Genomic DNA, 15,603 nt, shown 5'->3' on the forward strand with positions numbered 1-15,603 from the left:
TTGCAGCCCAATAGCCTGCCAAATCTCTCTGCAAGTTTAATCAAGAAGAATTGCTGCTTGAGCAAGATATTGGAGGGTACCTGGTGATTCTGGAATTATATTCCATCAAGCCAATAAAATCCAGAAAGGGGCTGGGAGAAAACTACCAGTCAACACAGGCACTAGAATTAAAACTTAATAAGAATGTAGGGCACTAAGAACTGATTTGAAATCAGGTACTACTGAGTTCATGTTAAAGAGGAATTTTCTGCTAAGCATATTTCATCACTAGTAATGAGTAAATTGCAACAGAAAAGATTTTATGTAGCTTTTGATCACATTATTAGAACTAGCTACATATGATGTAGACTCAAATTCATTACGCTATTAGTGTTTACAAAACAATATGGGAATTTTTAATCAACATCAGTTGCCATTAAAGCAAATAAACAGAAGCTTCAACTTGTCTTGAACTGGACCGAGGTGGTGGAAGACTTGCACAATTGAAACCTGGCATACGGAGATGAGACACCGGTATGGGCTTGTGCTTAAACAGTCAGATATGTCAAACTCGGATCATTTTTACCTCACCAGGTTTAAATTGTGCAAGCTTGCCACACAACCTCAATCAACCTTAGGACAAAGTAGCATTGCTAAAGTATTGCAGGTCTCTTCCCTTCTACCGCTAATAAGCACAAGGAAAGGGAGAGAAATTCTTCTAGCGTGAGATCTTCTGTGACAATCCTGTTTCATTATCAAAACCCGGTGTGAGTTAAAAGCCTTTAAGGCATGTTAGTAACATTTATTCAGTTTATTTTATGAAAGTTAGTTTCTAGAAGGAAACAGAACAACAAATTAGGCTGTACTTTCTATCATTAGATATGGTCCATAGTTTTATTTTCCACACTTGGGACGAAAATGTTATGGGTTATGTAAAAATATGCTAACTCAATAATCATACTAATTTTTAACCATGACAATGGTATTCAGAATTTCTGTATCCTAGCAACCTAGTGATTAGTTTGTCAATCGTGAAAAGCAGAATTCTACTGAGTAAAATATTTGATTCCATGCTTGATTCAACAAAATGATTTAAACCATTAGTGGGAGTCGAGTCACTCTGTTTTGTTCTTCGAAATCAGTGAATTACTTTGTGCTGATATACGGCAATCAACTAAACCCTGCTCATACCAAGTCGGGGTATTCAGTACACTCTGCAAGGGAAGGACTGTGTGAATAATATTTGACAGAGATTAACAAATGATTTTTCAGAAAAGGAACTACTTACTGACACAATGGGAAAGGAGCATTCTGAGTATAAAGGAGATTTGTTTATCGTACGGGTTGTGAATATTTCTAAAGATGTGTTTACCATATTGAAGAGTATAACAGCTTTTGTTCAATTTATGAAACATAAAGGTGAATTTTCTTTTGTGATGACATCAGAATTTGTGAAAAATCACTTTATTCCTTACATTTTGCTTTGATTTGTAAATTAAAAATATGTAATTATTTCTTGCAGGTTTTACATAATGAGGAAAATAAATGTGTAATTACTTGAACCAGGAAGTGGTCACTCAGTGATCAAAGGGTTACATTTTTGAGTATAAGTGACACCATATCTGGGCTCCAGTGAAATCCATTACAAGGCCACAGTCATGTCTTTAGTGTTCACCAGATTGCTCTGCATTAAAAGGCCTTCACCACAACTAAAGCATTTGCCAAAGCCTGCAATACATTTCTGTCTCAGTGTTGTTTTATTGTCTTATTGGCCACACGTCCCGCCGTTATAAAGCTTTTACATGTAGATTTCCAGTCGGTTTCCAGGCTGTTTACTTTCAGATATTTTTCCTGAAAATTTTGAGAGGTTTTACAGTAGCGCCTGCTCAGAACCACTTGACTACTTTGGCCTCAAATAGTGAACGCTTGGCATTATAACATTTGTAGCACAAAGTAATATGTCACTGTTTATCTTTTGCTAAATCAGAATTCATAAAGCTTTTACAAACCTCCGGTGATGGTGTAATTATTAATTACATATGTTTCATTCATAATTCTAAAGAAGAAGAGAAATGGCAGAAAAAATTTGAAGTGTGCACTAATTTATTAGGCAATAAAATTGATGTATTCACCCAGCCTTCAAAATTCATCTGTTATGAAAAGTTTAGGGCCAAAGCCCAGCAATGGGTTATGGGACATCCTCCCCTTGAGTACTGTATAATTTGAATAAACGAAAATAGAATTTGATTTTTGTGATCATACAGTGCCTTTTTGTTTTAAACTGAGGATAGGCAAATGGACGCCATATTAATAATTCCTATTACAACAAAATAAATAATTCACACTTGGAAGTAAGATCACATTCCATGTAAGTGGGCATGGCTTGCCTCCAGATGTATAATGTACAGATTCTTTAAGTTACCCTGAATAATTAGTGTCAACATTTTTAAAATATTCATTAAACCAAAGGTAATGCTGACTTTAGTATCGAACCCCTCCTCCAACATGTGAGTAAAGCATCTCCATTTCCTAGTCCCACGCAGACTGTTTTATGGCCTCTGAAGGTAACTAATTATTTGGAAGTTTATTCGCTTTGATGTGGATGGATACCAGAACCCTTTATAACTGTCAGGGTGCAGAAACCTTCACCTCTCTTCCTTAGCAAATAGATATGCTCCCGCATGCCAAAAAAAAGTAAAATAAACTGTGACCTAAGCAAGGGGAGCAGGTGTTTCAACTATAAGAGGACTTTGACCCCAACCTCATGAATGGAAAGTTGAACTCCTGAGTTCCCAGGTTTTTGAATTTGTTGCTCTTGATTGTGTCTTTTTGCCATTCTCTGTGCTTCTCACCAGATGGAATGTGATGCAGAGTCAATATGTTTCACTTTTCTGGTGTTGGTGGCAGTGAGGTGATATGATGATGAGTAAACCTGGCAGGAAACAGTTCACCCTCCACTAAAGAGATAAACATGGATGACCAGTAAGTCCGCAGTCTCGAACTTCTTTGGGGTGAGGATGAGTAAGTGAAGAAGAAAATATCAACCAAAAGGAAAAACAGCAAATGAAACTTGTCTGTCTACAAGTTCTGATATTAAGCTATTTCTCAAGCCATATTTCTTTGTACATGAAAGTATAGTATAGTCATCAAGTACATGAGAATAGTAAGGACATTTGATATATCAGTGTCCAACTTTAATCACCATAGACTTAATCCCAGTGTGAGCGTTTGGTTTAGAGCTAGCATGTCTGCCTCTTCTGAGTCAGCAAGTGAAGAGTTTGAGGACCCCTCTGTACTACACAGAGATTGAAGAGTGGAATATAATCGCTAAACCGTAGGATACTTGTATCTGGATCATTAGCTTTGTGTCAGAAGAATTCAGTTCTAATCTAAATTGTCCAGGTTAGTGGGGACCAAAACAGGGACCTGAGTGCTGGATTGAAGATCTAATAAATCCACCTGACCCCCTTCTGATTTCTCATCATAAGGATCAGATGGAGTTTCTCAGCTTTAATTGTTGCCTGCCAAGGAGAAGCTCCTATATTAGAACTCTGAGAGGTAACTAGGCCTACCTCAGATACTTATTCCTCTTAAGTATCTTGAAAATGTAATGGGAGGGTTGAGTAAGGGCTTGGCATAGAGCATATCACAACAGATGGGTGAGCTCTATCATTGCCTTCTGATCCCCAATATAATCCGGCAAAATCTTGGATATCAATATAGCTCTCAATACGCATCATTCAGCACCCAATCTGTTTTCAGACTAGGCTCTGCAGACTCCAGAAGATTCAAAAGGTTATCAGATTTTTGTTTGCCTGAGACAAAGTACGGAACTCGAGTATGCGACACAGTACATAACTCGAGTACAGTGTGTCAGGAATTCTGCATGCTATATATTTTTGTTAGTTGCTTCCATTGTACTGTCTACTGCAAATGCTAATAAATATTTTCTGCTTCACTTGCAGTGCTCTCCTTTTGGCTAGTACTGCTTGTTCGAAATGAGGGTGGGAAAGTTTCATTAATAATATTTCCATAAGGCCTCTGTGAATATGACATTATTTTCACAAAGTGCGTGAATATTTTCAGCAGGTCAAAGAAGTGTGTCAGTATTTGCAGAGGTTCTTGTGCATATTATGATTTGTAAGAGTATTACAGAGAGATTGCCAGTGAATGCGGGGATTCCCCAGGAGTGTACTAATACCTGAAAGTGGTCACAATATGTGGCAATATTTTTGGAGGTGTTAACTTATTCAGGGGCTTTCTGAAGTGTATGACTATTTGCATAGGGTTCTAGAAGTGTGTCAATATTTGCCGTAGGTCCCAGGGGTGTGCCAATATTTACAAGAAGTCTCCCACTGGGAAAGTTAAGATGCTATTGTCCTAGGTAGTTGCATTTCACAGATGATATCTCAATGGTCTAGACAGCAGTGGTATCTACACAGAATACATGATTCACTGCTGATTTTAAATAGTTTATTTATTCTTAATATTAAATTAACTCTTTTATTTCTGCTTGACTCAGCTACCTTCCCAAATATGTTTTCTGATCTTGGCGTCTTCTGAGTTTTCTCTTCCACTGTACTGTCTCGTTGATGAATTTTGCACATTGTAGTTCCTGTTCTGGGTCAGATCAGAGTATGAAAGACATCTGCATCTACTTTTTCATGATCATTTCTTCTCCTAGTTGTAAACAATACTCGTGTGGAAACTGGTCTTTAGCATTTGAATCTTTACGATATCCTGATTCTTTGTACAGTACAGCTTGTCCATTGCTGATGCATGAAAACAATTCTTTCCTCAATGCCTTAAATGATTACTGTATGTCTGACCTGTTGGAACATGATGGAAAAAAAATTGAAAAACAGCATACAAAGAGTTTTCCCCTCAAATTTCTGGGGGATATGTCTGATTCTCTGCTTGCCTCACACATGATGCTGGTATTTGCAATGATTAATCGCTGTTTTCTCACATGCTGTTTCTGCTAAATTGGATTATGACATCATTTTGTTGGCATATACGGATTCCAAACAACTGTTCAAATCAGAACGCACCCCCCAACTTCCCAAATTTGCCTATAAAACATAGGGATTTGTTTAATTCCAGTGAGTGGAGTCCAGCTTTATTGAACTGATTACGCAATGGGAATGATCTTTTACTGTAACTGATTTTACATTCAGTGCTGATACATTTTTTTAACACCACTAATGGTGAAAAATCTAAACAGGAGTGTGAAAACTATGCAATATAAACAACATACATTTTCATATATCTCAGTTCTCTCATGGGTTTTCAGTAGCATTTTATAAATTTATTCAAAGAAAATTACTGCAGCATGAAAACATCAAATCTTATTCCAAAACTTGGCAATCTTGTTATTGTCATATTTTCCAAAAGCTTTTTTTCTAAACCCATTTCTGACATCTGCAGGCATGCATGCATTTCACTGTTTTGACAGAGTGAAAGTCTGATTAAAATGATGCACACTTAAATGTCAGTGGGTCGAAAGTAACATTCTTCCACAAACCTGTATGTAGCTGTGATTAGTCTGTACAGAATTTTTCAACCATCTGTTCTTCCATAGCAGAATTTTTGAAGTATAGAAGGGCAAATCTGGATGTAGCCCTTTAAATCATCATGAGGTTTTTTTTTTGAAATTGGGAGCCCAAATATAAATAATCAACCTGTATAGTTCAAGCTGCTTTTTTTTTTTAAATATTCAATTTACTAAATACTGAAACACAGAAATTTTTAATGGTTGCATAATTTAAATTGTGACTGTCTTTGCCTGGAAATGCATTAGAGGTAGAAGAAGCATAAGACATATTAATTGACAGACAGGAACTGCTGTCTCTGAGGTTGATACATGTAATTTATTACTTTAGAAATGAATGCCACCTCCAGAATTTGCTTCATTAATTTCAAATTTAGTTTTAATTTCAAGCTGTTGCCCCTTGAGAAGAATAAGGTGGCAAATTACGTTTGAAGAGACGATTTTATGCACCCAAGAAACACTACATTTTAACTATCTAACTTTGCAGCAGATGTTGCCAGTTATGATGTTTTGCCATATTTAATTTCACTCCGTACTAGTAGCAATTACCTTAAAACTGTTCTCTCCTCTTTTTAAACACAGCCTACATTTCAGACGAATTGAAGGCAGCAGTATTAGGGGACGAAGAAACTGAAGCCAATGAGTCTGGAGCTGATGGAGAATCATCTTCAAAGTACACATGCAACGAACAGGAATTTAACAAGGAATCGCCTAGCTACCAGGACTCTCCAGCTGCTGAATTTTCTGGCCAGGAGATGGACAGCACCTCTCATGTCAGTGAAACCAGTGATCGATTGGCTGACTTTGAGAACAACTCTATAAAGAATGAAGATGAAGGCAAGGAGGTTGGTGGCCTTCCCGAGGAAGGAGTACAGGACAGTTTAGAACAAATGAAAGCAATATACAACAACATACTATCAAATTCCTACTGGTCATCTCTGAGTTTGGGCTTGAACCAGCCAAGTGAGCCAGCAACAAATGGCGGCAGCAGTAGTAGTAGTAGCAGTAGTAGTAGCAGCAGCAGTTGTGGAAGTGGGAGCTTTGACTGGCATCAGTCTGCCATGTCAAAGACATTGCAGCAAGTCTCTCAGACCAAGATGATTCAGGAGCCAAGCCTCTTCAGCACAGTACAATTGTACAGGCAAAGCAGTAAGCTCTATGGGTCCATATTTACAGGGGCAAGCAAATTCCGCTGTAAAGACTGCAGTGCTGCTTATGACTCCTTGGTGGAGTTGACTGTGCACATGAATGAAACTGGACACTATCGAGATGAAAATAATGAAACTGACAATAACAATCCTAAAAAATGGTCCAAGCCTCGCAAACGTTCTTTACTGGAGATGGAGGGAAAGGAGGATGCTCAAAAGGTGCTAAAGTGTATGTACTGTGGCCATTCATTTGAGTCCCTTCAAGACTTAAGTGTCCACATGATCAAAACAAAACACTATCAGAAAGTGCCTCTGAAGGAACCTGTAGCACCAATCTCCACAAAGGTCCTCCCCTCCACCAGAAAAAGGGCGATGCTTGAGCTTGAGCTGCCAAGTTCTCCAGATTCCCCAGGCGGTACGCCAAAAACTTCTCTCTCTGACACAAGTGATGCAGTACAGAAGTCCTCAAACCCTTATGTCACACCAAATAATCGCTATGGACACCAGAACGGCGCCAGCTATGCCTGGCAGTTTGAGGCGAGAAAGTCTCAAATCCTCAAGTGTATGGAGTGTGGGAGTTCACACGACACGTTGCAGGAACTGACTACACATATGATGGTCACTGGACATTTTGTAAAAGTGACCAATTCTGCAATCAAGAAGGGGAAGCAGATTGTTGAGGCACCCCAGACTCCAACACCAACACCCGTGTCAGCCATCTTAGAAGATAAAGTACAATCTGTTCCCCTAGCTGCAAGCGCTTTCACGTCATCATTAAGTACCCCGGCCAGCGTTTCACCAAAATTAAATATTGAAGTGAAAAGGGAAGTAGAAAAACAAATTGAAAGTGATGAGGACAAAGTGAAAGAAAAAGATAAAAGCTGTGATGATGATGAAAAGTATGACATATCCTCAAAGTATCAGTATCTGACTGAAGAAGATCTGGAAGAAAATCCTAAAGGAGGCCTAGACATCCTAAAATCTCTAGAAAACACAGTGACCTCTGCTATTAATAAAGCTCAGAATGGGACTCCAAGTTGGAGTGGCTATCCTAGCATTCATGCAGCATATCAGCTTCCTAGCATAATGAAGTTACCATTTGGTTCATCAGGGAAGAATACACAATTGAAGTCTGCACATAGCAACATTGATAGTATGGCATCTCCAAAGAGCCAACCACTAGTTTCACCACCTAGTAGCCAGAGTTCCCCTGTACCCAAGAACAATTTCCACGCTATGGAAGAGCTAGTGAAGAAAGTCACAGAGAAGGTAACCAAAAGTGAAGAAAAAACTAAAGATTCAGAAAACAAGTTATCTCGACTGAAGCATGAAACACCTTCTCCATGTGATAGTGAAGCAGGAGAGGAACAAAAAAGCGAAGTTTCAAAAGACCCCAGTCCTAAAAGCCACGACAATATTTCCAACCACCAGAAAGACCCGTTGAAAGAGAACACAGCCAAGGATCATTTAGAGAATGGCACAGAGGCCTTAAAACTCACTACAAATAGTCTGTGCACTAGCACAGCTATTATTACAGACCACCCTCCTGAACAACCTTTTGTAAATCCATTAAGTGCATTGCAATCCGTTATGAATGTTCACCTAGGGAAAGCGGCTAAACCTGCACTGCCTACCCTGGACCCCATGAGCATGCTTTACAAAATGAGTAACAGCTTGGCAGAAAAGGCTGCTGTGGCCACACCAATTTTGCCAGCCAAAAAACCAGAATCCATAGATCGTTATTACTATCATGTCAGCAGTGACCAGCCCATTGATTTGACGAAAGCCAAGAGTGACAAAAGTGGTTCTTTGGGTTCAGTGCTTTTGTCATCCATATCCCCGTCGTCAACATCTTCTTCATCCACTGTGACAACAGCAAAGACATCTGCAGTCGTGTCATTCATGTCAAACTCGCCGCTACGCGAGAATGCCTTGTCAGATATATCCGATATGCTGAAAAACCTGACAGGAAGTCACACATCAAAATCTTCTACACCTACAAGCATTTCAGACAAATCCGAGGTGGACGGTAGCACTATGGAGGAGCCAGAGGAGATTTCTCCAGCTCAGAAACGTAAAGGCCGGCAGTCAAACTGGAACCCACAGCATTTGCTCATACTGCAGGCGCAGTTTGCAGCCAGCCTGAGACAAACCACTGATGGGAAATTCATTATGTCGGACCTCAGCCCACAGGAGAGAATGCACATCTCAAGGTTTACAGGGCTCTCCATGACAACAATCAGCCACTGGTTAGCCAATGTCAAGTACCAGCTTCGAAGGACAGGTGGAACAAAATTTCTTAAAAACTTGGACTCTGGTCATCCAGTGTTTTTTTGTAATGATTGTGCATCACAGATCAGAACTCCTTCAACCTACATTAGTCACTTAGAATCACATTTAGGCTTCAGGTTACGAGACTTATCAAAACTTTCTAGTGAACAAATAAGCAACCAGATAACACACGCAAAACTGCCCTCCGAAAAATCGGTGTTGCCATCTCAAGACGATGAGGCTGGGACAACGTTCCAGTGCAAACTTTGTAATCGGACTTTTGCCAGTAAACATGCAGTTAAACTGCATCTCAGTAAAACTCACGGCAAATCACCAGAGGACCACCTTCTGTATGTTATAGAGCTAGAGAAACAGTAGCATTTACTTTAGTAGCTTGACTATTGCTTTGAGGACAAATCTGAAAGAAGCCTTAAAGCTACTGTAACAACTCTTGGCACATGTTCTTCATTTACTGCAGAGTAGCACTCTGATCTGAACTCTTTTATATAACTGTACAGTGTTTTAATGGAAGCACGTAATCAGCTGTTGTTACTGGCTGATTACAAGGGTAAAAATGGTAAGTGTTTGGAATTTTGTGTAAATTGGATTTAGTTGCTGTGTATCGCTCAGATGCATTAAACTGCATGCGTAATGGACAATTTAGTTAAGCATTTAATACTGAACCTGGTGCACTTTCTCATGTGAATTAAGTGTGCTGGCATTTCTCAGCCTTTAACCTTTAACCCTCTGAGCACTGCTGAAGCACTTCTGCATTAAGTTGCAAAAACAAATTGGCAGCATTCTTATTTTTCAGATCACTGACTGAAAGCCATTATTAAAATAATGATCTGCAGCTGTCTTTATTCAATTCCATTGTCATGATATTTGTGCAGATGATTTTGCACAATATAATTTTCAGATGTATTATTTAATGGAATTAACTACTATTTACAGAGCTAAAATGAATAGTCAATGCTCAAAGGGTTAATAAAATTAGAAAGAAAAACACTTGTACTGTATTTCTTCAACAATAATATACAAAATTCTTTCAAAGGGTTTATGCTATGAGATCCTGCTACAAATGTAAAAAGGCATTCCATGATGTAACCTCCTTTACTTATTTATGAGCACTCTCACTTGTTATTTTAATGATCATCATGTGTAGAATGCCTTTGATTGGTAAGTTTTGTTCTGCCTAATTATTCTCCCATGATTCCCCACTGCACCTTTATTTTTTGGCATATAAAAGGTAACCCATGGTTACCAGCACACTGAGTGAGTCTGTTCATCTCCATTTTTCAGTTAATTTGCACAAATAACTGACAGCTGACACCATACGAGAATATATGTATAAAATAGACATGTAAACAGCATCGATACTGTACTGCACTCTGTGCCCTGTCTTGTTGCTGGAAATAGAACACCATTATGGCTGTTCATATAACTTTTTTTTTCCCTTCTGCAACATTAAAACATTTTACAATGATTTTGTGTTGCTTCCACACAATTGTCTACATATGAGGTGCAACAGGTAATGAACCCATTTACACTGAAGGTTACATGTTCCTGGCTGGAGCTTGAGTGGGTTTATGGTCCTGTCAGGCAAGGGTTTTGGTTAAAGTATTATAAGTCAGATAACTGCAGCACTTACAGAGAGATACTTTAGGGGTTAGCACCTTTCACAAGGCCTTAATTCACAGGTGCGCATTGAGACCTAGCTGTAACCCCACCCAAGCACTGGCTTGTTCCGACACATTGTATATCTTCCAGCCGCCACATTTACACAGTATCTTAAAATAACATTTGTGATAAGTGTGCAATTTACCTAATTTATGGCACTATGATGTGCTCAGGGCTACGTTGAAGATGAAAATCTTAAATGGAGCTTGAACAGTGCACTTCACAACAAGAAATCAATATGCCATGGCTTTAGAGAGCTATCTGCTAAAGTGAAATTAGCAGAAGCCAACTACTAAGGAGCATAGCCCCAAATCTGTGACCACAGAGTGGTTATAGTAAACCAAAGTATAACTTAATAAAGGATTGGTATCTAACAAACAAGACTACCAACATTTGTGCATGAAATCTCAATTTTTGTAATATTATGTCCTGTACATATTGATCTCAAAGCTTTTGACTGCGGTCCCAGCCAGCTATCTCTCTTGCAGGCACCACACAAGCTGTAGATGACAGGGAAGGGGGCCATGAATTATGTTAGAAAATTGGGCATTATATAAAAAAAAAGTCCACATTACCCAGCAAGCTTGACTGTGATATAAACAAAACATTTAATGAATGGTTCCTCATTGAGAAACCACGAAGGAGACTAAAACATCGGGCTCACTTTTATCAATATTCCCCCTTTTTTTGTATGTGATATGTTTTGCTCAAGAAGCATCAATGTGTCTGAGATTTTTTCCCCTTTTCCCCTTTAACAGAAACACTGTACATACTGGGCAGCTTTCACAATCAGCTTAACCCTTACAGTGCTATTCACAGCATTCGTTGGGACAGCGATATGGAACTCCTGCCTATACAGCAGGGGCAAGAATTAAACATTCAATCCCATTTTGTATTTGATGGACTTTAAATGGATTTCTAATTGTCATCTGCTTTCCATGTTTGAATACAATGGATATATGTACTGTGCATACCTGCTCTACATGTTGGAAGGCGAATATTGGTTATTTTATATATATGAGAATTTAATTACACAATTTCTAGGATTCTGCTGAGCCATGTTCTCAAACATGTAAAACAGGCGCGGTATCTGCAATTAGCCTGAGTATTAAATTCAGAAAGTAGTTGCAATTCAAATTCCACGTGAAGTCAACATTGTCTTTTTAATTTCCTTAAAATTGTTTATTTAAATTTTGTTACAATGTCAACATCTTTTCTACTGAAAAATATTTTATATGTTAACATAATCGATTATTGTATGAAAGCACTCTGGACCACTGCAACAAAAACAGTGTATGAATGTAACAGGATACAATAAAAAGAAATATACATGTTACAAAACCAGTGTAGGAATTCCAGACCCTCGGTTTAAGTAAACAATTCAGCCAGTTTGAGTGGTGATTATTGGGTCATGCCATTCATTTTGTGTGTGTGTGTGTGTGCGCGCGCATATATCCACACACGCTTTCCAATGAAAGCAACACCTCCTGATGCATGTTTTTATTTTTCTGTAGAGATGTAAGTATGAATATCACAAACACTGATAGACATAAAAATAGCTAAATATACAGAGAAGAATGGAATATTCAGAGGTCTAAAAGTCGCACATTTCAATTCTAAACAAAATGCAGTTGCAATTAGCAGAATGCCAGTCATTTTCACGTATGAAGAAGCCCCATTTAACAATACTGATAATCTGTTATTATCAGGTTATTCCACAATGTTGGAGGATATCTATTCTGAATAAACAACAGGGGACTGGATACACAATGATACCTTTTATAGCTCAAGGGATCTTGCAGTAGCATTAAGTGAGCTAGCGCCAATGGCATCAACATTCTGTGAGGTCGGGAATATAGATATTCCAAATCTTGTGTTAATTAGTGCAGACTCCAAACACTTCAATTGAATATCAGAAGAAATAAATGATGGGATTGCCATTAAACTTCCAAAAAAATTCATGGTGGTTGAGCAGAAGCAGCTCCAAGAATTTTCCTGGGCCTTGTTTAAATACATATTTAATTGTCAGTTCTCATTTTTACTGTTGCACAGTCTCAGATTACATTTGCACAATCTGAAGTGTTCAGTGAGTAATAATTAAGCATTCTGTTGGACAGCAGAGCTTAATATAGGATATATTGCAATACCAAATGTAACCACAGATTGAGAATACAATACACATCTAATTATCCAAAGTGTTCAGAAGCAGCCTCTCACTCTGCTTGGATAAATTAAGAGTTCAGAGAACTATAAATCGGTTATCAAAGAGTTAAATAATGCTAGCAACATCAGTGAGGTTCATAAAATCCAGAGGTTCCAAAGAACAAGAAGAATTGGTTACAGAGGAATGCTCATTCTGATTACACTATACTTTGCTGAACACTTATGCATTAGTCAATATGAATGCTGACTTTTGTGTCCTTGGGGAGATATGGAGGTATGGATAATTTTGTTTAACTAAAAATGTCGGTAATGTTCTCTCTCCTGGGACTTTGATTCAGGTTATGTCCCCAGCCATTTGCTTGACCCTGAAGAAAGGGGCATTTGCGGCTAAAATGACATTTAAACTATTAAGTGTGATTACCCTCTCATTGTCACAAGCTAGAAGCTCAATACATTTGCAGACGGGGTCATTGTACAGAAGCAATATCACTTGAAGAAAGTGATACTTCACTGCCCTGAATTACAATTAATGGGGCAGGGAGGAGAGGTGGGTAAGCACTGAGTGATTAGTAGCTTGTCAGTTGTGTACTCAGCATATACAATGTTGTGTCCTTTTTCTTGTACACTTTATAGGGTATATGTGGAGTTAGAACAGGCACTGATTTATTGTACACAATCTTTAAATGTCTAGTATTCTGCCTGGCTGCGGCAGTGCAGGTCAGAATGGTTGTCTTCTTGGGTTATATTTTGAACATTCTACCAGAGGGAAACATTTTTAGTATTTGCAAATCTAACAATTCAGTAGAATATTTTTGTCTGTCGTAGTTACATATTAGCCATTCATTTTTCTAAATTATATTCCAGCTTTAAGTTAAATCTTAAATTTGAAACCATGTTCATCTCAGAATTTTAAGATTTTTTTTCCCCCAATAGCTAGTTGCTGTTGGCTCAAATTTTACAGCAAACAGGATAAACGCTTTTCAATAGTTCATAGCACAGCCATGTTAAGTCACATTAAACTATATGTCATCTATAACATTGTACTCGAAGGCAGAGATCTCCAGCTAGTCCTTTGCTATTTTAAGATTACACAGTATTGTTGCAATTAAGTGGCCTTAATGTTAGAGCCTGAAGATTTTGACAGAAGCATACAGTGTGTAGAGTACACACTTTAAATCTGTGGGTAAGTACTGAATGCAGAAACGGAAGGTGTATCAGGAAGCACAGCAAAATTGTCAGCTTTTCTGAAGGTACAGTCGCCTTGGTTACGCCTCAGTGGCCATGAAACCGAGTCTGCAAAAGCTGAAGAACTCAGCTCCTGAAAGCCTCATCAGGACTTGTCATCGCTCTAATGAATATCATTTAAATTGCTTTGTATATTGGAGGAGTTTGGATGTCGATTTAATTTGCGCATGTGTTTGAGTTCTTCTGCTTGGCTAGGCTAACAGAGAGTAACAGTCTAATGAAAAGTGAGTTGGTGACAGTGTGATGAGCTAGATCCCAATCAGACTTGTTTGAAGGGTTATTTTGACAGAGTATAGGAGTCAAGAAAGTGGATTTAAAACAGAATGCATCGATTTCTTGTGTTTTGCCCATTTTTTTGTCTGTTAATTATTATTCCCTTGCCTGTGGAAGTGAAGCCTGTTTTATTTTTCATAATTTTCAAGTTTTCACAACATCAACCTAATTTTATGACTGTGAGAATTATTTTAGGGTACTAAAATCAAACATTGTTTCTGAAACTAACGATATCTGTTTTCTAAATTCTCCACTCACAGCAACACATAGTTTGAATTCTTTGATTTTAATGTTATCAGAAATGTTTTGTGCTAATATGGTCCTTTGCTAGTTAAGTTTGCAGCAGAATTGTTTAAAAAATGATTCATTAATTGTATATTGGTATTGAATAGATGTACACAGGCAAACTCATGTAGATATAAAAACAATTCAAAATGCATACCACAGCTGCAGTGTCATTCTCTTATTCACAAACCTTTTTCATTTGTGCATGTGTACTTTTACATTTTTAAACACAAAAATATTGTAAGTTGGCTTATATGTAAGAACATAGTTACGCTCTCTGTTTGTTTTAAAATCTGTCTTCAGTGTGATGTCTTCCTGAAAGTCATTATAGATAGCTCGCAGTGCATCATGACAGAAAGCTGCATAGTGTTAATTGGACATGAGATGATAGAATGGGAACATTTGAAGTGTAAGGGTGATTAGCTCATATTTTGTGCTATCTCGATATGAATTGCTGAAATTAAAAGTTGAAGAAAGAATAAAAACTTGTTTTTTAATGATCAGAAATTGAAAGGAACTCTCAATCCAGAAATCCAAAACAAAAAGCATTGAACTGAATTTTGTTTCTTTTTTTGCAGGAGTCATTTCTAGCACTTGGAAGATACTGTGCTGCCATAAGCAAGAACCAATGTCTTTACAGTATTTAGCTTTCAAAATAAAATAAATGCACATTCTGGCCTTGGCTTTTAATTTCTGTTCCTAAGTACAGTTCGTGTTCTACAGACTTCCAAATTTTTTTTTTAAAGATACTTCAAAAACCAGGTGAATGGTTAGGCAAAGATCAAATTTGTTTTAATGTTACAATGATGCTAAGGTTAATTATTTGTATCGTGATGACTTGATTGTCACTCACTTCCAAACTTAGAAGCTTTCATTTTCTGATTTTAACTGTGTCAAATGGAAGACAAGACATGTCAAATTTGGCAGATAAACTTCTTTGCAATTTATTGTATTAAAAAGCATTTGTTTCGGTGAAGTACATTCTTGTGTAAATTGGAAACTTGCTTT

General features: G+C 37.8%; 1 protein-coding gene across 5 annotated transcripts in view; it reads left to right on the forward strand.

The window, feature by feature from the left end:
• The window catches only part of tshz3b (teashirt zinc finger homeobox 3b), a 75,823-nt gene extending 60,487 nt beyond the window's left edge, over nt 1-15,336 (forward strand). For 2 of the 5 annotated variants that reach the window (XR_002258492.2, XR_007263741.1), the window contains 2 exons: nt 6,113-9,526; nt 11,388-11,598. Coding sequence is in view for 2 of the 5 variants with exons in the window: in XM_020514456.2 (XP_020370045.1) it covers nt 6,113-9,327 (3,215 nt within the window). In the remaining 3 variants the exon portion in view is untranslated. Of the gene's footprint in view, nt 1-6,112; nt 11,599-15,173 lie in introns of those variants that run through there. The other 3 variants (XM_020514456.2, XM_048605632.1, XR_007263740.1) reach the window with 2 other exon arrangements.
• Nucleotides 15,337-15,603: the final 267 nt, after the last annotated feature.

This window comes from Rhincodon typus, chromosome 15, assembly GCF_021869965.1.
Source record: "Rhincodon typus isolate 14 chromosome 15, sRhiTyp1.1, whole genome shotgun sequence".
Lineage (NCBI taxonomy): Eukaryota > Metazoa > Chordata > Chondrichthyes > Orectolobiformes > Rhincodontidae > Rhincodon > Rhincodon typus.